Source organism: Anopheles coustani, chromosome 3 (genome assembly GCF_943734705.1).
Source record: "Anopheles coustani chromosome 3, idAnoCousDA_361_x.2, whole genome shotgun sequence".
Lineage (NCBI taxonomy): Eukaryota > Metazoa > Arthropoda > Insecta > Diptera > Culicidae > Anopheles > Anopheles coustani.
This window is the reverse complement of record NC_071288.1, coordinates 10,355,293-10,379,391: the sequence shown is the minus strand read 5'-3', so window position 1 is coordinate 10,379,391 and position 24,099 is coordinate 10,355,293. Positions and strand designations below refer to the sequence as shown.

Here is a 24,099-nt window from a genome sequence, read left to right as displayed (position 1 = left end):
TCTCTTTTAGTCACTTTCTCTCTTTCTGTTTCTCACTTTACCTCTAGCTCCTTTTAACTTTTCCTAACGCACGCTATTTATCTAAAATGTGCCAAAATCGTCGTGTATGTTTTACAGTTGCCACCGATGGCTGCCGGCGAAATTTCAAAATGTCGTTTCCAACCGACCAGCAGACACTGCCTCGACGGTAAGCTATTTCAGCGCACCATTCGATTTTACGTTTACTTATTGCTGAGTGGCGTCAGGCTGTCCATATGAAGATGGTGGGAGTATGTGTCGAAATGGTTGATTAACGTTGAAAGAGTAATTTTGTTGATGGTTTTGTTTTGCTTAGCTCCACGCTGAGTAGGTATCCGTATACCATTGTTCTCCACCGTTTGCCCCGAGTGGCTGCTGGGGCAGCGGTTGACTGCCCCAGCTATTACCAAAATTTGCTAATGCTCCATAGCGTCGCTTGATGTCCCCTTGATTGTGAGGACCTCCTTCGAATTTGCGTTTACCGATTGCTGTCGCGCGTGAAGAACGGGGATAAAGTGTTGTGGATGGAGAGAGAGAGAGGAAAGAAAAAGTATATCATTAGTAGCTGGTTTTAGGTAAAATGTGAATTATGGGGCAATGCATTGTATGTTTTTCCCAATTTTGAGCGTCTTAAATGAGCAATAATTTATATTGCTCCGAGAATGAGCTTCTTCTTGTTTTTCTGTATTGTTCATAACACACCCGAAATTTCAACAAACACCAGGCGCCTCCATCGGTTCTTTCGTTTTGCGCCTGAATGTAGTTAACGGTTGCCAAACATTGTTCACGCGATGGATTTCAGACAATGCACCAATTTTCGTTTTTTTAAATTATTTGTTTTTGTTGATCCATTTTCCTGTTGTTTCTATTTTTCTGATTAGTCTCATTTAATGAAAGGAATAACGCAGTGACTTTCAACATTGATCATACATTTTCATTCAGTTTTTGCTCGTTTACATAAGTATATTTTAATCCATTTTTATTTGATCGTAGTACGGAAGTTGAAACAATAAATAATTATTTTTGTACCAAACATAAAAGCAAGAGTTCGGAGTGAATAGTTTGAACGATTTTTTCGTGCCTTTCATCTTTTTCTCTTGGAGCGTGTCTCTGTACAATTTTGTTCAAAGTTTTGCTGAGAACATCGACGATTCGACTCCAAACATTCGTACAACTTTCTAGCTTGATCGTGCGTCAAACCTTCATCTCCAACAGGTTACACATTGGCTTGGAGCTTTGCTGGGATAACCGGGATCTGTAAAGTGGTTATTTCGTCCATTTCATACGCAAGCATCCGACGATAATTTTCGATTTCGATTTACATGAAATAAAATGAAGAAATAAGTAGAATGAGCATGCTTTGCATCAATCGTCAACAATATGCAACAAGGGATACAGTATATGGAGAGCGAAAAGATGTCTAAACGAATTCAACATGCTCTAACGAGCTGTGCTATTTTCGTAGGGCCGTGTGGAAAATGTAGTTTTTTTATCTACTTACCTTTTCTCGGGCATTGGGAAAATGAATAAAATAAAAAGACAACATTCAAGTTTACTTTACAACACACCTAGGATTGATAGTAAAGACAGAGTAGTTGTTTTATAATATTCTACATCTCCTTACGGAACAAGGCTTCTAGGATCATTTTGAAGGGTGTAAAAAACTGCCATATTAGATGTAGTTACCAAAACTAGAGGCCTTAATCTCAACTCAAATAAAGATAATCGAAAATAGTAAAAAAGTACTGTATCCAAAGTTAGCAACAACCGATCAATTTTTCAAACAACTAAACGGATGTCGTGCAGAAAGGTGCATTATGGGTGATTTCTTCCCGCATTTTCCGATTAAAGGTTTACCTCCGGAATGAGCTTGCGCATTTGATGGACGATTTCTTTTAACATTCTCTTCGGCGTTAATATTGGTCGGTCTTGGCTAACCAACTGGTGACGTAAAGAAAGCAGGTCTTTTTTCTTGTCACTTTATTTTTAACTATCTTGTTTTTCGGTGTACATAGAATATATATTTGCATTGTTACTAAAGGTACTGCATACAGAGGACTTATCGCTTACTTAAACCTCGTCTAGTGAAATTAGAATTCTTCGATCAAGAACCGTTCGTGTGTAGAAACTGAAAACGCCATTAGCTGACTGTGAATCTATGCATTAATTGTACGTGTCTAAATCTATGTTTTTTTTTCATCGTAGCTGTCGAATCGATTAGTATTAATAGTACTGAGCTCTCCTCAGCTGTCATATTGCAAAATTTTTCAATTGACAGAATCTAGCGCAAGCAGACCGCTGTATACTATTGTTGTTTATTATTATGGAAAGACTGTTCCTTTCGTTTGCTTCAGATAAACAGGAAAGTGAGAAGTGTTTCTATAACTAGTTTGTAAAAAATAACGCACAGTTTTGTTCTGAACACTCGACCGTTCCATCCTCGGTATCTGCTGTCGGCATTAAAACGCTTGATCGTCCGTGATGGAGCTGTGATCGTTAAATCTCGCGATTGATAAACTGTTGACTGTACCGTGAGCATTTAGGTGTTCGATAATCTACCAATTAATAGAACGTGTGACTCGTATCCCCTAGGTAATGAGTGTTAATATATGATGGTAAGCGATTGGTCGCTGTGCAGTTTGGAGTTAATATGTTGAAGCAGTGAGGTACGAAAAACGGCGCGCTTTCTGATGTTTTGATTACTCATGTTAGTGTTAACGTTTCATAAAAGACAAACTATAAGCACCAAACATAAAGTATAGTTTGCAAAGGTAGTACCCGGGGTGAAGATCGTGTGCCGACGGTCATCGTGAAGGCGTCGCAAGTACACTGTAACTTAAGCCTACTAGTTGTTAAGAGCTAGTCATCTCACACTGAACTGCTCGAGTGAAATTAATTCAAATTAATATGTTTTAGAGAGGGAAGGCGAAAGGAGCAGGTATTTAAAAAGGCAGAAACAATATGAACAATTATATTGCATAAATATTAGTAATTCATGCAATCAGCAAGGAGAAATTAGAAGAAATAGTTAGCTCGATCCAATGAGAGAGAAAAATAAGAGAAAACGAAACACATGAAGCGGAAAAAATGATGGTTGGAAATAAATAATATAGACCGATCGAAGATAGAAAATGCCCAACCGTCGAGTCAAAATTGGGATAAAACCAGAACAATAAATTGTGTGTTATGTACCGCACTTTATACTGCCCCTGTTGCTCAACATAAGGAACATGATGCTCCTCGGAATTTATGCTCTCAATCATATCTTAATTATTACTGATTACAGCACTGATTAATCAACAATTATTAACTATTAGATTGTTCCCTTATATAGTTCAATCAATCATAATGACTGTATATTTTTCCATTAAGCTATAAATACTAATCGATTCTATTGCTGTTCGTCTAACATATTGTTTAAATACAGTAGCATATTTGTTTAACAACCGATCCTAACTGTTTACAATTGTATCAATCGTTACTTATCGTAATTCATAACCAAGTTTGCTTGCAGAAACTTCTTTCATACCATCGGTTTGCAGAGTTTCGCGATGGGCGTTTGCGCACTACGTTCATAATCTAGGGTTTACCGCGCTCCTGTCGTAATCTCGATGCACTTTTCCAAATGATCACGATTGGTTTCCTCCCGCATCCTAACCTACTGTTGTCTAACAACTACCGAAAAGAGGTTTCGGTTCTCCAAACACTGTCAGAAACACTGTCCAGAGGTCGTCTGGTACATCTGGTTAAACGTCCTAGCTAATCCCTGGCTCGTTCGATGCGTTTCGCTGGCATCTTCGGCAAACGTATGATTATTCAACACGAAATGAACAGACATTCTCATTTGCTCTTTACTTTACGCTAAACACGTTATTACAGAAAGGAAACTCACTTCAAACAAGTGCATTGACATTCCAAATTATCGCAAAAACGAATGAAAATAGAAAAAAAAAATAACGATACACCTATGAAGAGTAATATTTCCAGCGCTTAGTAACTAGAATGCAAATACAACAAACATAACTTCCGAGAACTAATCAGAGTGAAATAGAAACAAAACAGTTGTAAAATGCGTCCGTATGGAAATTATAATTAAATTAAAAGGAGAACATAGGAGAGAAACAATTCAATCAAACGATGCAAAAGTAATAAGTTCCGAAGAGAAATGCAAAACATAACATTAGGGAGCAGCAGCACCGAACCGTTCAGTGGTACTCTGTGCCGGTATCTACGATTACTTGTTTTACAGACTACTCAAACACAATAGGTCGATAGAATGATTGTGGTGCCAAGGTGTCGCCCGTTTGCTCCTTTTTTAAACTAAAGAAAATCCTCGTTTGTCACCCTCATGCGGGGTGTGGAGTTCAACTTCGAGGTGTTTGAACAAGCGCTGCATCGCTTCAAAGCCCCCACTCCGGGTCTACCAGAAAAACGGATGCAAACACTAATCTACCCGCGAATGAACCGTTGGGGCTAGAGGTCGCGCATGTGATGAATTGAAATTGCTATGCTCTCCTTGGAAAGAAAAAAAAAGTCTCCCATCGCCTGGGTGCACGTTGGCAGTATGGTGGTTTGAGCTAGGTGCGCATGATTTACTAAAAACTGCCGCCTAGCATCGGTGCGGTTCGGTTGTGTCTCTTAAGAAAGCTCACGGGCAGCAGTTGCACACGCACGGTTCGCACCCGGTAGCGTGCGTTGGAGGGAGAGATACTGTATACTGGTCCGTACGTACATCTACACGTGCTTATGCTGTTTCGGTCTTGCTCTTACTGGTTTCTACTGCCGAGTACTAATGAACTGAGTGTAACTAGTTTGTAAGACGGGCCGTCCTCACCTGGTATATTTGGTTTGACGCGCAGGGTGCCACACACGCTGGGACGAGTTCGACCCGGCCCACGGGCCGCCGCCCCCGCGGTTTGTTCCGGAACCCCCGCGGTGCCCACTGGCCGACCCTGTCGGGCCGCCGGGTGGTTGCTGTTGCCAAGGTGCCCAGCGGTTCGGCCACGTGGTGCCGTGGTTCCACGTCCACGACCAACCCCCTGTAGAATCGCGTTTCGGGCCAGCGGGCGCGGCGAGTGTGTGCGAATTTGTACGTGTGTGTATGTGTGTGTGTTGGTGTGTGTGTGTGTGAATTGTGAGTGAGGTATGCGTGGTTGTTTTATTTTTTGTTTGTTTTGCATTTCGATTTGGTACGAGAAAACCAAGAGGTAGACCATAGTCATAGTTTGAGCGCAGCGTGAACGAGCATCGCGCGTATCCGTTCGTGTCCGTTTTCATGTTGGTTGGTTTGTTGATTGTTTTGTTGGGTTTTTTGTTTCCGTTGACCGCGCGCACCACCACACGGACACACCCGATCGAGCGTCAACCACACGGATGACGGTTAGCCCCCGCCGGAAGTTGGACGATCGTCGACGTCGATGGTTGGTGGAGGGGGCGAGTAGGGGACAGACGTGTGTTACAGAGATACGATGAGGTGTGTGATCGGTGGTCGTTTCGTCGTGGTTGTTGTTGTGGCGCGTGGCGCAGTTGCAGTTGCAGCAGGACAGCATTCGGTTTCGGAGACGGGGTCCCAAAACATCGTCAACAAAATGGCCCCGTACGTTCGCCCCCGGGGAGGCGCATCACAAATACACACACACAGAGATACGCACAAACGAATTGGTTTGGTCGCAACAGCAGCGCACCGTTTGCGTACAAGTGTGACCGTTTCGTTTCGTTCGGTTTAGCACCGTTGGCGTGCAAACGTTAGGATTAACAGATGCGTTCGTACGTATGGTACAGAGAGTGATTATTGCAACGATTTGCAACGATTTGAAAGGCAGGTCGATTTCAAAGGAGGATATTTAAACATAAAAGAAAAGAGAACAAAAAAGAAAAAAAGCGAAAACGCGTTAGAAATGTAGAACAACAGAAGAGGAGGAAAACTGCAATCGAATTATAACACACTTAGTATAGTTGAGAGGGGAGCGGTAGACGCTGGTCTGAGCTGACGTGACAAACCGAAACGGTACCAGTTGCTAACAAGCTAACCAAAACGTATCGTAGGGAACAATAGCAAATAAAATAAAATATCCTTTCGACTGGTCAACGATGCGCACATCGGAACCTGTTTCATTGCACAACTCTCGCTCGCGAAATATGGCAGTGCGGAAATCGTGACATCCGTTTGGACGCAGTCCCGGCAGTCCTCAACTAACAAACCAACTTAAAATCGAGCCAGCTACATCGTGTGGCTCTTACTAGACTGGGGCCCTAACTAGAAACTACTATCGTTCCAGAAGGAACCTGCACTTGCGGTGGCATGGTACGGCATCTTCAATTTTCAAGTAACAATTTATTGTGGCACTTTGCCAGAGGTTAGTTTTCCAAAAAGTGTTAACATGAGAGTTCAGGAGAGAGAGAAAGAGTGATGATAAGAAAGACATGAACGGAGATAATGAATGTGAGAAAGGACATTCGAAATGCGCAAATGCAAAGCATTTGAACTTTGGATGCTAGAGTGTCCTTTATGAAAGAAGCAATTGCAGCGATGTTATCGAAAGGTGTGCGTATGAGAGAGATTAGTTTTGGTAATTGATTTCAAAACGAGTTCACAAAAGTACAAGATTGTTGGGAAACAAAAAAAAAATAGAAATAAAAATGGTTGATTGCCAAGAAACAATAAAGCACTAAAAACATACATTAACGTTAACTGGAAGGATAATAAAAAAGCAGTGGATCGGACGTTAAGGAGCGTATCAACGAAAGCAGTGAAAACTAAAAAAGCATAAAAGCGTGAAGCAAATCAATACATAACAACAGCGGTTAACTAAAGAAGCAAAAGTTTGTGTGGAAAACCCCACGGGAAACACGGGATGAGGTGATGGTGTGTACGAAACAGAATCGAACCTGCTCGATTTGATTTAACCCTATTCAACGGTGCGTTTGGATGTTGTTGATTTGGTTGTTTTTTCCCTTCAGTACCTTTTGATGTGTATTGCATGAATGTTGTTGCTTGCGACGGGGTTACGTTTAACGTTTCACACTCCCATTTCTTGTCGCTCTCCGCTCGACTTGGGTAAATAGATCCGCCATGGCGGCAGTTAAGGCAAGTGGCGGCCGGTGGCCGTGTGCGTCGGGGCGTCTAGAACAACTTCAACCTGCGCCCTCCTCCTACCGGTGCGCCCACCGAACTACTGTTACGTGCTCCCGCGGCGGCGACGGCTGCGGCGGCAGCGGCACTGTGGTGATGGTGATGATGGTGGCTGTGGTGGCTGTGATGGTGGTGGGACGGGGCGTGGTGGTGGTGGTGCTGGCCGTGGCCACCACCGGACGTACCGCCGGAGGAGAAGGCTGCGGCGGCGGCGGCAGCAGCTGCTGCAGCCGCGGCCGCCGCCGTTGCACTCGACGCGTAGTCCAGGTAGAACTCGGAACTGCCGTCGCCGAAGCACGCACCAATACCGCCAGCACCCCCTCCACCTCCTCCCCCTCCTCCCCCACGGTGGTGGTGGTGGTAGTAGTCGTCGTAGTACGGTGGCTCGTAGTATCCCGGGCCCGATCCAAGGCCACGGTGAGGATAATCCGCGTAACCGAACGAATCATAGTCGTACTCTGGTCACCAAAGTGCAGACGAGCGCGTGTGTGCGTGTGTGTGTATGCGTGCGTGTGTAAGTATGCGTGTGTGTTCGTGTGTACGTGTGCGTAATTCGGCACGTGACGTTCGCAGAACGAGTTTGATCGTGATCGTGATCGTGTCCATATCCGTTTCCGTGCCAGCGGCCGATGCAGGATCACATGAGATGCATTGAGGATGACGAACGGATGGGTGATGAACGGTTGGTTTGCGATTGAGTTTGGTTGAGTTTGTTAGATTTCAAAACATTTGTGATTTGAGTTGTGTTTTGGAATGGCGGCAAAGTTTACAAATTTAAACGAGTTTGGATTGAAGCAAGTTCATTATTGGAATGTTCGTTGTACAGAGAAGCGAGCAGAGGGATGGTAATGGTAGCGACAACCGAGGAAAGATGACGGTAGAGAGAGAGAGAGAAAGAGAAAGAGAGAAAGAAAAAAGACAACCAACAAATGCACTCAGTGAACGCAGCATCATAAGCGTGAACGTAACGATGATCGGAACGCTCTGTTCAGAGTCACAATTTGAACTACTGCTAGTAGCAATAGCAATGGTAGGAGTAGTTAGGATGGTAGTAGTAGAGGTGGTAGGTTGTTGTTGTGGCGGTGTGCTTTTGCTCAGCTTACCCACAGCGTTACGTCCGTTTGCAACAACACATACGACACATAATTGCTGCCTGTACTTTTCATAGCGAATTTTGAAATTTTGCCCGAAGGTAGGTCCTAAAATGTAAATTTAAAATGCATTTCGTTTTTGATTGCGGCGCTGATGGTTTATAATTTTGGTACAAATTTTGGATGCAGAAAGAAACCCGAACTATTGTTACGCTACACAAGTCTTTCGACTTTTCTTTTTTTTTTGTTTTGTTTACGCTTTACAGCATATTTTCGAGGTATATGATTTGCTCTCTTCTCCCAACCTTTTATTTTGTTTTCGAAGCAATTGCTAATGATTTTTACTTCGTACCAATAGAAAACAATACTTTAAGATGAAAAAAATGTAACAAGAAACAAAATATTGAACTCAAAATTATAAAAACGAAGTATAACGAGTGACAAAAACTTGCGTATCACGAGAGACGGTCTCGCAGCTCTAGCGTTCCGTCGACTAATGGTACGAAAAATGTGTGTTTCGTTGGAATCTACTATTACTTACCCAAGGTATAGCAACTACTGGGGAGAATTGTTTTTGTGATCTACTTGCAATCGATCGATTGTGTTTCCAATAGTTTTCTAGCAATTTCATTACAAAATCGTAGAGGAAGTGGAACACAGAACCGAGCGAAATTCTTCGTGTTTGGTACACCCTACTCAAACATAGATTGAAAAAGAAAAACATTTTCTACAACAACTCATGCAATACACATCTTACTGCTATATTGTAAAAAAGACTATAGAATAGAATTTTCATCCACTGCATAACGGTGGTGGTGGTGGTGGTGGTGGTGTTAATATTAAGATCTTAGCATTTTACTTATAGCTTTTTCCTGTCTCATTTTTCTTTACCATGCCAGCAAATGATGTCATATGCTCTTTTTTATACAAACTTAGCTTGCCAATGTCTAGGGATTTGACGGGCAGAATTAAACATTTTCTCCTTTATGTCCTGCACGTTCTGATAGTATTTGCGCAGTTTTGGATCTGTTTTGATTTTGATTGTCCGTACAGTACAGCTATACAGATATATCTATTGCACATAGCCAACATACGCTGAGCTCTATAGGAAGTGGAATGTTAACGTGAAACGTCGAGGTGTTTTGGCGTGAGGGAATGACGTGACGATCATCCGGGGGACGCATCAATGACTTACTGTTAAAATTATAGTACTTTAACACTCTAAACATTCCTACATAATTTCGCTAGTATACTGCTACGGCAGGGATAGAAAGGTCTACTTTTACGAAGGTTTTACATTCTTGGCACATCATATACTAGAGTTTCATTACTGTTTTCCTGTATACTGATCATATGCTCTTTTGCTAGAACGCTTCTCATCTTTGCAACGATAATAATAAACAACAACAGTTTATTTAATTACTATAAGGAAAATTTGTTTCTTTTTAACTTATTTTTTGTTCGTTTGTCAAATGCAGTCGTCAATTGAAAAATCATGCAGTATATTAATTTAGTTCCCTACGAGGGTACTTTTACCGGTTGCGGTAAACGACACGTAAGCTTAAGGCGGGAATAGGCAAGGGTACGGAGGGCAAAATGGTCTACTAGTAAGTCCTGGGCGAGTGAGGACCATCAGAATACAGGAAATGTTTCTACCGTTCTTGCAGGACTCGATGGTCCAGGGAGTAGATGAAGAGGAGGTCGATTAGGTCGAAAGTTGGATCAAACAAGAGGCAATACAACAACATCGTGTTGTTTTTTTTCCGGGGGAAAATTGGTTGTCTTTCTCCGATGTTGGTAAAGTCTGTTACATGCACGTACCGAACTCTGGTGCGGGAGTAAGATTAAGATCGAGTTTTCCACTCGCGCTCAAAATTGCGGAGTGTTTGATAAACTGTACATTATTAATGATAGGAGGTTACGAACTTGTATGTGAAACACAACTAAACTGGTAATAAACAATAAGTAATCAAAAATGTAACTCAACACGGAATTAAGAACGGAGCAGAGTACACAAAACATTCTAAAATTTGGAAGCTGTTCATAATTTGGTTGAATCAAGTTAACGCGATTCACGTTTGCCCATTCAGTTACTACGTGACATTATGGATCTTTTTTTCTAACATTCGAGGTTAGATGGACACCCGACGTGCCATCGGTGCGTAAAGGCAGAAGAGAGAAGATACAAGGTAGTAAATTTTCAATAATTGCACTTTTACCCTTGTTTGTATAATTTGGTGTTTGGTTTTGTTCAATGATTTGATAGGTAATTCATTCACTCAGTAGCACCGTTTACAGTAGCCGTTTCTTTCTCTGCTACATAATTGTTTCTGTCGATCGGGGTGGTTTGGCTATTGACAATTAAGTTGAATTTACATTGCATTAGGACGGTACACTCCTCGTTTGTTTTTTACTGATGAACGATTTTCGTCAGGACCTCAATTACACAACCTTGGATTGGTTATTGAGCTAATCGTTTTCATTATTGTCGTTTGTTTGTGATTTTGGTTTCTAATCATAGCTACAACCTATCGGGAGTTTGGTTCCCCGATAGCAACGATAACGGTTGTATATTACTACTAGAGGTTCATTCGTTTATAACAATATATACTGCCAATTGTAAGGCACAAAAAGTACAGATGTAGATCAGGGACATTAAGAGAGAAAGAGAGAGAGAGAGAGAGAGTGGGCGAGGGAGAGAGTAAAACCAAGGAAGAAAGATATAGAAGGAGAAAGAGGGACTGGCGTTACTTACCGTACTCGCCCCGACCCATCGGTCCACCTCGCATTCCCGGGGCCCGCTGTCCGCCGGCTCCGCTCGGGACTCTCATCGGACCTGGCAGCGGACCGGGCATCATGCCGGCATGCTGTGGCGACATACTGGGAAACGACGGCACCGAGCTGCGCAAGGGGGCACAAAGAGTTTTGGGTAGCGTTAGTTTCCTATTCGCAAGCAATGCCTGGTCTCAATTCCGGCTACTTACCTAACCAAACCTATTCTAGTTTGTAAAAATTGGGTCATGCGCCTTTCGCGGGCTCGTAGAATCTCTTCCTTCTTCTTTTTGTCGGACGGAGGTTTAGCTAGCGACACCTTTGGGGGGGAGGGAAAGGGGGGAAATGGCAAAGACGAGCCGGTGAATTAGAAACAGCGTCCTCAGCGCCAGCGGCCAACGCTCAGGCCAAGCCTACCTCTATGTTCGATCCACCGATCTCCTTGCCGTCCAGATCCTTCATCGCTTTGACGGCGTTATCACGGTCCTCGAAGTGAACAAATGCGTAGTCCTTTATTTTCTTCACCCGCTCGACGCGGCCGAACTGCTCGAAGCTTTCCTGTTGTGCGAAAGACGTGTGTAAAGTGAACCAGACGAACCGACATTCCAGCGATGTGTGGCAGCGGCTTACCTTAAGCTTTTCTTCGCTCGTGTCTTGTGTAAGGTTTCGTACATATAATACTTTCACCTTGCTCATCGTTTGTTCGTCCGGTTCTTCCTGTGGGTCTGCCCAGTCTACTATTATATCACAATTCCATACCTAAACGTTGTCGGGCACAGCGGAAAGCATAAATTAGACGTGACGGCTATACGGCGGCCGGCGAGGTACGTACCTTTATCCTTCCGGTGCCTAGTCGCCGCTTTGCCAGGGAGGCCGCTTTGTGTGATTCGTACTCGAGGAAGCAGAATCCTCGGTTCTTTTTCTTGTCGTCTGGTGAGCTATAAATAATTACCTCCACAAGTCCCGCTGTAAAGATTTTAGATTGCATGTTTGGTTTGCGAACGCCATGGCGCGCGTCGTGTGCGATCGACAGGTAGGGTTGGTTGGTGCGAGGAATCGCACGTTTCGATCCAGGTTACGATCGAACGGAGACGAAGGGCGTTGAGTGAGGGAGGGGAAGGAGGGTTAGGGATTTTGGTTTGGTATCGTTTTTGCGCCGAATGCCGGAGACAAATAGAGAAAAGAAAAGAAAAATATATTAGTTTTTGGCGGCTGCAAAGTACTACTCAAAACGCTGCAGCGAGTCAGCGCGTGCAATGGTGAGGCGAGAAGTTAAGAACAGTAGTAGTATGTTGAGAAATTGAAAAGTTGAAATTCTTCGTTTCCTAATGTTTCCTTTCTACCATTCGTTACTGCGGAGCGGGCTGAATAGTATAAGCAAATCCTGCTCACTGATCCTGCACGCTACCGGGACGGTGGTCGGGCGGATCAGCGGGTCTTCCCTGGGGCGGGGAGAACGGGTTTGTCTTAACACTTCAAACGGTCAAACTGAGTAGCTGGGTGTGGAATGGAAACACACACAAACACAAACAATCTCACACCCTCTGCTTAGCTTCTTAAACTTTTGCAACAGTCCGTCAGTTCCGTAGAACGACAGAACCGCCGAACAAAACCAATGTTTCAACTATGCTAACCCATGTTTCGTTTGTAATTTCGTCCGTTCACTGTAGTGCCAAATTCATTTGCCAAAACGTTTGTATTGCTGCTTCTGCTTTGTTTTGCTTTTTGAAGCCATTATTTGGTGGTATAATCAACTGCTTAAAGATATCATCACAACAAACATCGAGTGGAAATCCAACCGATGGGAAACGATAAACATCTCAAACGAAACTGAAGAAACCAGTATTCGCGATCCGTATTCAGATTTGAAATTGTATTTGAATGTGCTTTAAATGGTTGGACAGGAACAGTAGCTGGTAAAAAAAACTTAAACATTTGGTTTAAGGGTAGAATATAGACAAATGTTTTAATTGAACGGGAGTATTGGAAAAGATGTCGAAAGAGAGAGAGAGATAGAGTGTGATTAAAGGAGTGTGTGTGTGACAGAGAGCAAGGTTCAAATAGAAAGGAGCACAATTGGTGGCTAGAGAAAAAAAAACGTCAAAACAAAGAGTTAACGGAAGGAGTTTGTATCGTTTTATGGTTTTTTTTTGTACACATGATAAATAACCCAAACGGGAGAAAAAAGGATAAAAGCTCGTACAGTACACACTTCAGTGGAGTTAAATGGAAGAGTGGTAGGATTTCTTATCACACAAACATTTTCCAAAGCAAACTGTCTCCATCTATAACACAACAACGGGTGCGATGGTGGTGTGGTTCACTAAGGGGAAACTATTTATATGCTGTATGGTAAGCCCTGGTCTCCAGTCATTACGTCGAAAAACCAAATGATATACTATCCGGATGCATCACCGAATGTTTCTCTATAATGCATTTTTTTTTGTATGTTATCAAGTGCATTGTCACCAATGTTTTTTTCCAAGGCGCCACCGATTTCGCCGCCACGTCCGTTTTTGAATTTCGAATCACATCAAACACGCGATGCGGAACGATGCACAACGCAGCCAGAAAGTGGAGCTAATCATTGGCAAATTTTTGTAGGAAAGGGAAATGTGCGCCTGGACAGGAGCGTCTTTTGCTGCAGGGCTGTACACTAACCGCTCTTCCACTATGCAATCTGTGCAACTTTCCTGTGCTCGGTTGCGAAAGAATATTTCTGGAGTTCGGAAAAGAAACGGGCCAGATTTTAGGGGTTGTCGGTTTTGTTTTTTGATTGGGTGCTGTAGCCAGACAATTCTAAGATTGCCGAAAGGGTGAACCAATTGTAACCCTGAACACAATCGAGCGGAGCAAACGTCCAATTGTCCGAATGGTTTCAGCTTCGTCAAATGTTCCACATTAGGAGGAAACAGTACACACCCAGTGTAAGAATAGTGATTTTGGCAAACGAATTTGAACGTACAGTTTCAAGTTTAGATTTGTTTTTGTTTTTAGATGTTACGCATTTTATGTCGAAATTGTGAAGCTACAGAACTGAGGATGGAAATTTAGATTTGGTTTTGTTTCCATTTCGCTGTGCTACGCATCTATCGCAGTAATTTTGCCTACGTTAGCTAAAGCCTGTGGTATGAGCTATAACCAAACGGCTACGTGAAACATCAAGTGGCGGATTATGCGAGGTTGCATTTTGCATTTCAACCCCGCACTGCACGTGATGTTTCACGTGGCAGTGAGTTCGGCAGGAGCCAAATTTATCTATTTCGCTTACTTCGTTTGTAAAGAAATTTCAAATTTTGCATACAAATTTTGAGAACACACACGCACATTCACGCATTTCGATGCAAAATGAAGAACGAAAAACCAAGCAACGGCCAGTTGAGGCAAGTATTTGCTAAGCAGGATAAGTTTGGAATGTTTGAGCCTTGAAGCAATGGGAGTAAATGAAACGTCAAGCGAAAATTTGCACACACTCAAACCGATGTATCACACAGCATTAATTAAACAAACAAATAAAAATCAATTTCAAACATGTCACACCAATCGCTATGACACTATGCCGAACTGTGGCGTCCACCAACTGGACAGCCTACACTGTAGTTTGGTTTTTCGTTTTTCATTTCGGTGCATCGTTTGTTAGGTAATGATATATTTCTTTTGATTTTTACTTCTAATAAAACCAATCATAATTTTAAACCAATGGTAACAAACTGTCGAATAATAAGTAAGGAAAACGACAAACAAAATGAGAAAATGTAATAAGAATATGCAATGAAACAAGAAAACAACAATCAAAATCCAATGCCAATCCATTCGCCAATGTCCTACTACACTTCGGGGCCGAGAGACGGTGGTGTTAATCAATCAGCCAGGATTAATGTATTTTTCGGTGCCTAATGGTGGGCTTATAATTTGCTGCAGAAAGTAAATATCATCATTGTTGTTTTCTCGAGTACCAATTTTGTCGCAAATGCCAATTTCGCCGAGCGCTTTTTTAGGAGGAAAATATGTTCGTGCTTCCTTACAGGCCAATGGTTCGAATCTACCACACGCAAATCCATTCTAATTTTTGTTGTAGGTAAACGTCATTCTCCTTTACTTTTTCTAGTGTATAGGTAATTTTAAGCTTTTAAATTTTCCTTTGTATCATTTTGATAATATTAGCTCGCAATCGACTGTGCTGTCGTTCTGATACTAGGGAAAAGAGAACAAATTTGGAGTTTCGTCGAACGTTGAAACTTACGTGCATGTTTTGCAAATTCCTCTAACAACTCATCGCGATCTCTATTCTTAGGTATATTGCCGACAAAAAGTCGGTGATTGTTAAACGATATCGTTACACCAATCTTTTTGCCATTCCGAATTTCATAATCATTCAGCTGGAAGCGGATATCGTGGTAGAGTTGGGTTGGAAGAAAGAGAGAGAGAGACATTTCATTCACTCCTGCTGTAAATTGTGAAGATACGTTGATAGTTTGCTTCCTGATTTGAAGGGCGATTCATGGTGAACATAAGAAAAGAAGCTTGTTCCAAAAGGTGTTGATTAGACATTTTTGAAAGCAATAAAGTAACAAAAACTAACCAAAAATTATGGACAAATTAAAACTCAAATCCAATATGGGGATGATAGAGGCGCGGCAGTGAGTGATGGAAATCTGATGAAGCCGATATTCAATTGAGATAAATCGAAATACAATGGAGCAAGAATGTGGAAATAATGATTTGATATAACGGGCATGGTATTTTAATATAAATCATAAAGTGTGATTGGGTGAATGGTCTAGGGAATATTGGATGGTTCGAACAAATGGTGCTGCTTTTTAATTGCGGTAACTCTAAAATGGAATATGGATAGCGATGAGTGTAAATCAAAAAGGTTTTAAAACGATCACAAAGGGAAAGCATTTTACGTAATTTGCACAAAAGATGCCGACGGTGTCAAAAGTTGTAATAATTTCGATTGCTAACTTTTTTAAACATTTTGTTTTAAATATAATGACTGGAGATATTGCGTAATTATGCTAAAAAATGATTGTTACAGTTTTTTCCCTGTCAACAACAATCCAACCAGCGTGTATGAAACTTTAATGTAAAACAGAATGAAGAGGACGGTGGACGATGCGTTAATCTATACATAGATTAATCGAGCTTACAAATTGTTAGCATTGTCGAGATTATTGACGAGCTCTAGAAGTAAACATATAAAACGAGCAACAGGTAAACACGAAGTATAATACAGTAAATGTAACTGAATATTAACAAATGCAACCGTAAAAACCGTTTTCGTGTCGTTAGGTTCAATCGAAAGAAAACGAAAAGTCAAATGATTATATGACTATGATATTGCAGTGGTGGTAGTAGTGAAATGAGCTTTATGAGGTGATTAAGGTAGAATGTTAACTGATTCGCATCTTTGAGTTGAAAAATCAAAACAAATCAACGGACAAGAACAGACGAAGGTGATGAAAACGTGACGAAAAAGAACGAATGCGTTTAATCGTAATCTAGCTATGATTGACTATTATCATCGGGCACTGAGATGGTTTCATTTTGCAGTTGTCAAATTAGATGTGGGAAACCGGTGTTGAGTTCTAAAGTAAGAAGAGTTCTTAAATTAATAAGCATTTTAATCTCAGGGGATAACGTTCCTACCCGCATAACAAATTGGAACAAAAATAATTGAATTCGCACAAGGACAATACAAATGTAATCAAAGGCGAGGAAGCAGAGCTTTATTACAATTGTACCGCTCTTTATTACATCGTCGTGGTCTGTTTGTGCCATAAATGATAAATGAATGGTACCAGTTCATTGACAATTATTTTAAAGCAAGTCGAAAATGCCTAAGCATGGAAAATTATCCTACCAATGACGTGATAGCAAGGATAATGGAAATATTTTCCAAAAAGAGGCAGCGAGGTACTATATTCTGATTTCAAGCGTATCCAGAATTTATAACGTTTTTTTATGATCTTCCACTAGCCGTTTGGTAGCGTGTTGCTGCATGTCAGAAAGCCAGCGTATTGCTTAGCAGCTTAAGCCTTTAGCATTGTTATCTTGTTGATTGATTGATTGGCGTGATATAATTGACCTGTTTCAGGTTCGTTATCTTTTTATTGCGCGTACAGTTGTTCTCAAATAATTGTTTGTTTGAAATTTCCATATCTACTTCGGAACTGTTTGCCTTGAACAAAAGGTGCAAGAAAGTGTTGAGATCGGTTATTTTAGCTTGCCTCACAAAACGGCATCGTTTGAAGTTGAAATATCTATCGAGTGTGCATTCTTTGATGACCAATCGGGCGATCGGCCCGAATGAATAAATACAGTTTTTTTAAATTCTAAAACAATAAACATAGGCATAACGTAACTTAACAGTGTAACGAGGAAACGAAGAAGTATAAAATGTAATAGTTCACTATTACTGATGAGGTTTGTAAGAACAGATTGAAAGTAAATAATAAAACGAAGAAATAAAAACAATTTTGAGCATGATTTACCTGTTAGTTTACCAAATTCATCTAAAATCTCTTCTTTTCCTTTAGATTTAGGTATGTTGCCTACAAAGAGGCGCAGATTCGGCACGCTTACATTTATTTTCAAACAATTGCCGGGCTTTATTTCATAATTATTGAGCTGTGGGGTAACAGATATGGAAAAAAATAATGCGATGAACAAAAAAGATGTAATAATTTTGGCCGAATTAGTTAAAAAGTGTTCGTCGTCGCGGTCATCGTAACCTTACGACAGCCGACTGGAACGACATTGAACGAATAATGTTGGGGACGGTTGGTTTATATATATATATATAAGAGTAGGTTCTTGAGGACGTAGGAAAGGAAAGTAATCGGTGGAGGAATAGATAAATTTTGAACTGATTTAATGAAAGGGCAGGAAGAGGAATAGTTGAATCATACAACTCCACGTAATAAAGGAGAAACAAAGAAATCATAGTAAATAATGTGAACTGACAGTAAAAACTGGAGAAAAATGTATAATCCAAACTAACAACTAAAAAGTAACATAAGAAGTAAACACTTGAAGTGGAGATATACACAGAGAAACGAAAAGCAATTATTTGCAATCATACTTACAATCATAATAAGGGGAGAGGATATAAACAGTGAAGCTCATGCTTGTGTGAATGGAAAGAGCCCGTTAAAAACCAGCAAAGGTACCGTTTGAAAGCAATCAATCTACGAAAAACCTCCATCGCGGCGAAACTTGCCAAAGATCCAAAGCCTATATCACACTACGAACTACAACCTATACAGGTTCTATTGTAAGTACGCAAAGAATACGACAGTTGATCAAAAAACATCTTCAAATATCGTTCCAAAAGATCAAAAGAAGTATGCTAGAAGCAAGGAGAACTGCAATTAACTGCACACCCGGCCATGAATGCAGCTGTGCGCAGCGTTTTAGTAAAAACTGGCATTGGAAGTAAGAAGAAAACAAAACAACGCTTAAAAGCCGTTGTTTGCAAAAAAAAAACCCTTGTGCCTAATTTACAGCAGCTGGTCGATGGGCGATGGGCAAGCGAGGAAAACACAAAATAAAAAGAAATTGGGAGAAAGTGCGCACCACCGAACGGGGCGGTCCTTTCTCCGGCGAACGCAACCGGAACTGAAGCGCCAACGTATGGCACGCGCCGGATCCCGTTAAGTTGCATTCACGGGAAGTGCATTGTGGTGCAGCCTTGAGCACGATCCGAGCGCATCCTACAGCTGGCCTGCCGGTCGATCGGGTGGGGTCGAGCCGAATTATACCCCGTTGCAGGAAAAGATACCGTTATTCCATCAGCCCGGCAGCGAAGCAGAAGGATCGGAAACGGCCGAAAACACGCTACAGGATATAAGTATCGTGATGGATGGATATATGGTGCGGGTGGCTGATCGATATCTTCCGGTCGATGCACCGTGGCAAGCAGGAATAACAAAAAATAAATAAAGGGACCCATCGTTTTTCCCCCTTCGATGCTACCGTTCTGGGCAGGGGATTAATCATCTTTCGCAAATCGCTTCTTCGCCGTTGGAGGAAGTTTCCAACACGTGCCCGGCGTGCGCAAGAGAAAGTGTGCTACTGCTGCTTCTGTATCCTACCATCAAGGATCAAAGGTGATGTAAAATAAACAGGCCAACATTCTGCAGCCATGTGCTTCCACACTGCTGGACACACAGATGGTACAGAATGGGTTTTCTGCGCATCTCACCCACGGAATGGGCGCGCACCCTCACCCTAAATGGAGGCACATCTTGGAGCTAATTTACGTACGCCACCAAACTACCGTTGCAGCGACGTCAAAAGGTACCGCGTCCGCTGTTGGAAACGGTAAACATTGGAAACCTAACGGTACGGGGCGTGCTGCCCTTGTTTTGGGGTCGTGCGAGGATTGATCCTTCATCGGAAACGTTTAATCGAAATGAATAACAGAAGATACAACGGTTATGCTTACATGCGATCAGACCACATCGCTCTGTGCTATGAAAATCGTATGAACCTACACGGAAAATGCACTTTTGGGTGTGGCAATACATGGTAGCAACATAACGACCGTCGAGTCTAATGGGAATGCTCTCTTTGGGATGAATGGAGTTTTCTATCGCACTATCTAAGCCTACAGTACATAGGGAAGGGGCGTATGCTCGTATAGACACGGGTTTCTTTACCACAGTGTTTCAATTTTCACCTCTTCTCGCAAGGTGCATTACCAATTGAGTGATCCGCAGTGCCAAATGTTGCATCGTTGCATTGTTGTGAAGCGTACGACGGACAAGATTAGGAAAACACAACAAAGACCATCGTCGTTACGTTCTGCGACTCTCCCCCCCCACAATGGACAACCAATTACATACAACAACTACTTTACCAATCACCTCTACTCAACACCATCATTGTAAACATATTTAGAAGAGAAAAATGTAGTCCACCATTGCACAATATGTTATAGGGGATATTTTTTGCCTTTCCAGATTTCAATGTGTTCCCGGATGAAACGGAGTTTGCTATTGCTTTATGTTTGTTTTTCTTATTCTTAATTTAGCGAGTTTGGATCTCGTTTGGTGGCCGTATGCTAGGACGGTTGAGTCTACATTGTACAGCTACGGTTCCGGATGTATTAGTAAGAGTTGATAGTTTGTTTCTTTTGTGTGCAAACAAATCGTATTAATTGTAATAAAAGTTAAGAGAAAAGAGGCAGCTACGGGGAGGAATACATGGGATGGGGCAGAAGGAGCTGGGAAACTGAGAAAATAGTCATTTCAAAGGGGGGCCACTTTTCTTTTTCGTGGAAACGGAGGGCTGGGATTGTTAGTGGGAAAATGTTGAACACGGTGGAGGAAGTTGATACAAGACGCCTCAAGAGGCTGGACATTGGGGATGTTGGAGCATAAACGGGGGATAAGTCAGACCAGTGGTAGCCGGGGGGTGTAAAAACAGGGGCTGGGATTTTGGGGAGGTGATAAATGAACGTAAAATCTAACACAGAAAACGCTCCTCGGTCGGCTCCGGCGCCAGCGTTGGAGGAAGTTGGGTTCGTGTGTACGGAGCGGAATCGGAATCGGAAATCACTTACCTCCCGAACGGCGTTCGAGGCCGAGTCCCGTGAGGTGAAGGTAACGAAGGCGTAGCCCCGGTTGGTGCCGGTCATCGGGTCCATCATTAGCCGGAGGTCCCAGATCTTGCCGCACTTCTCGAACAGCGGGATCAGCTCGTCCTCGTACATATCTTTTGGTATCTTGCCGCAGAACACCTCGCAGCCGTTCCCGGGCGTGTTGCCTTCCCAGTTGGGAGGTGGTCCGCCGTACTTGCGTTGTCCTGAGGGGAAGGAAGTCGGTTAGATTCACTGATGGCTGACAGCAACATTGCAGGCAGCTCCGCAGGAACCGGTACCGTACCTGTAGTGACGTCCAATGTGTATCCCGTTCGCTCCAGAATTGCTTTGATCTTCTCCTCGTCCGGACCCTTCGCTTGCACTGTCGCTGCCGGTGCCGGTTGTCCCTGCTGCGTGGCCCGAATTTTTTGTCTGCCAACAAAGAAGAGGTCGTCATCAGCCGTCACCTACCAGAGGCCATGCCCTCGTGTCCTTACCTGTACGTTTTCATGACACCGCAAAGGAAGGCCGATTTGTTCGACACATGTTCGAGGTTCGAGTCTAGGAACTGATCCAGTACGTCCAAGGCACCTTCTACGTGGAACTCCTTCAGCGCATCGAGTGCCCTTTCGTCAAGCTCCGAGTGGGCCAGCTTGCCGGTTTTGTAGATGTCGTCCAACCGACCGGCAACCTATGAAGGTTGGGAGTTGAGGATGAACGAACCCACGATCGACAACGCTAGGGAGGATAGGAACTTACCATCTTGTGTAGTCCATATTCCAGCAGCTTTGAGTAGTCCTGCGTTCGTTCGCCGTCGCCACCCTCGCCGGACTTTTGATTTGCCATCTCCTCTACCACCTCACCATTACCTTCGGCCATTTCTGTGGAAACAAGAAAGAGCATGGGTTAGACATTGTTATTTCAGTTATTCCCATCAGAATCTTTCACCAAAGAATTTACTATCAAATATAGCATATTTTTTCATCATTTAAATGGTTTTAAGATTAGAACGATCGGTTCCAGTGGTATATAGTTTGAATAAGAAATTCTAATCTAATTCTCTTTCGTAAGAAGTTCGCAACGTAGATTCGCAAGATCAAAAGCGTAAGCAATTGAAAAAAAAACATGAAATGAGACGTCACGAACACGATTGAATTCGCGATCGCGAGTTGAAAGGGGATGATGGACACATTCGCAAAAACAGAACTCGCACTGCTTCAGCAGATCCCCCGCTGTTACCCGTACCCCACTACAACACACCCCTTGACCGTTTCATCCCTCACGCACTTAAGCGTTGTCTTTCGCTCTTTTTCTATCGCTTGCTCGAAATAGGAAGAGTGAGAGATCATAGACACTTCTCACTTGTTGCACGCGCTTTTTGGCACAGCGCCCGGCTTGGATGGATCTTTTTTGCAACACTTGAGCAAAATGTGGCCGCCCCGAATGAAACGCACGCACACACGCACACGGGGGATGGGACCGCAGTATCGCGCGCACGCAACGCACCGCCGACGGTTGGTACGATTTTAAAATCGCGAACGCACCCCACGAGTGAAGGGGGGACGCGATTTCGCGTATCGGTTCTCCATCTCGCTCTCTCTCGCGTTCGCTCTCTCCCCTTCCGTCGTGCGTTATCGCGCACGTTGTTCAAGCCGGGCCCGGGGGAGGGTGCGTAAGCAGAATTTTGCGCGTCTCGTTGGCAAAGTAGGTCACGCCGCGGAGACGGTGCGTGAGTATGATGCGTGCGATGGTGGTGGTGGGGGGAGGGGAGGGTAGTTCGCTGGCGCGCGCGCGCGCGAGAGTGATTATCTCCGCGAAATGTTGCGCCACGCTGCGGTGACCTAGAAATAGGAGGGTGAAGGAGGAAAAAAAAAACACAACGCACCCCAAATGTGCGAACCAACCACTCTCGGGGTTGCGTGCGTCTTTCTTTTCCCTCTTTGTCGCGTTCGTGGGTCGTTTTCGCCAATCTTGTTTTTTTTTTTTTGGTTGTTTTCGCGAACGGGCGCTTCTCTCTCCCTCTCGCGTGCCATTTTTTGTTGTTGTTTTATTTTGGCGATTCTTTTGGGCCGGTTGGTTCGAACACACTCTCATCTCGCGGCGTTCGGAACGCATCATGCGTTTCGCACAAAATTCGCGTGTGCGTGCGCGAATAATGAAGTTGCGGCAAATACACAGAGAGACACACCGCACACGCACCGTTATTGAGGCCAAGGTCTCTGGGCCAGCAGCGCCGTGTTTTGCGGATGCCACGGGCCGGGAGGGGTGGAGTGCAAGAAGGAGTAGGCACGCGGGCCGGGATCGTCCGGAAGGCGACACTGGGGAGGGTTTTTCGGTGCTCTGCGGTGGTATTTGAGAACTCGACGTTGCTCGCGAATGTTGGTCTATCCTGGGCGGCTCAAAACGGTTTGACCTTCACTTTCGTTCGCGAGTCTGTTTCGCTTTTCGGTTTTGTGTGTGGACCTTTTTCGCGTCTTCTTTCTTTTTTTTTTGTTGTTGGAGGCAATATATACATATAGCTGGTGATTTGGTTGTTTGCCGAACCTCCCCCCTCAAAGCCTGAGCGCGTCTGCCGAGATAGAGAACCGCATTGAAAGTGAAAACAGCAGCCGCAGTAAGCACCACGACGACGACGACGACGATCACGACGACGTCGATGGTGCTGATGGTGGTGCGTAGTCGGGTCGAGAAGTTGCAGTGCCTTCCGCGAACTCGCCATGTTAGGATGGCAACATGCGTGCCAGGAGCAGCCATCAAGAGGACGACACACGAGTGCTTCACTTCCACCCCCCGGAAATGGGAGGTGGCGCCAGCTTCAACCTTGCTTCGAATCAATCCATCCAGGAATTCGTGGTAAGTTGAGTTAAAAACCAAACACGTGCAATATATTCAAATCGCCACAGATCGTGTGTAGTATAAACGTAACCGATTAACGGACCACGGTCGAGGCCAAAAACAAATACCATGCTTGCGTAAAGCGAACCGTTCAAACCGCCGGTATCAACCGATTCGGATTCTGTCAAACAGTGGAGGAACTCATCGTAAAATAGAGCCACTTTGTCGGCTTAGGAAAGTGCGGTGTGTGGAAAAAAAACTGATGACTGGAGCACACTAAGTGATGTTTTAAACAAGATTAAATTGAGAAAAGGAAAATCTTCCGGCAGAATCAACCATTCTTTCGCGAAAAGTGTCGGGAAAATAGTTGGCCCCATCAACCCCGAGTGTATGTGTATGTGTGTGCAATTGCAATGTAGCGAGTTCTGTGCGGCGTGTACGCGTTGGCGGCCATGCGTGAGCCACATCCTCCCCGTCCTCACTTTTCCCCCACCCGTGCGTCTCCTCTTCCGTCATTTGATGAGCGTTAGATGAGTTCCAGGAACGGGAATGCGTAGTGATTTGTTGAAGTCCAATGGACATATAAGGAAAAACGAATGCACTGGAACAAACTAAGCTCGACAGACTTCAAGAATGTTCAGTATTTTTTCCATAAAACTATG

The 24,099-nt window shown here is 43.4% G+C and overlaps 1 protein-coding gene across 1 annotated transcript; it reads right to left on the bottom strand.

Moving 5' to 3' along the window:
- Positions 1-437: 437 nt before the first annotated feature.
- LOC131261114 (heterogeneous nuclear ribonucleoprotein R) lies at positions 438-21,481 on the bottom strand. The gene is made up of 12 exons (XM_058263031.1): positions 21,362-21,481; positions 21,100-21,293; positions 20,907-21,034; positions 20,585-20,826; positions 15,257-15,392; positions 11,846-11,979; positions 11,644-11,772; positions 11,431-11,571; positions 11,226-11,332; positions 10,997-11,142; positions 4,853-5,057; positions 438-506 (listed from the first exon to the last, which is right to left on the bottom strand). The coding sequence occupies exons 1-12, from the start codon at positions 21,479-21,481 to the stop codon at positions 497-499; spliced, it is 1,692 nt and encodes a 563-aa protein (XP_058119014.1). The 3' UTR covers positions 438-496.
- Between the last annotated feature and the right edge of the window lie 2,618 nt (positions 21,482-24,099).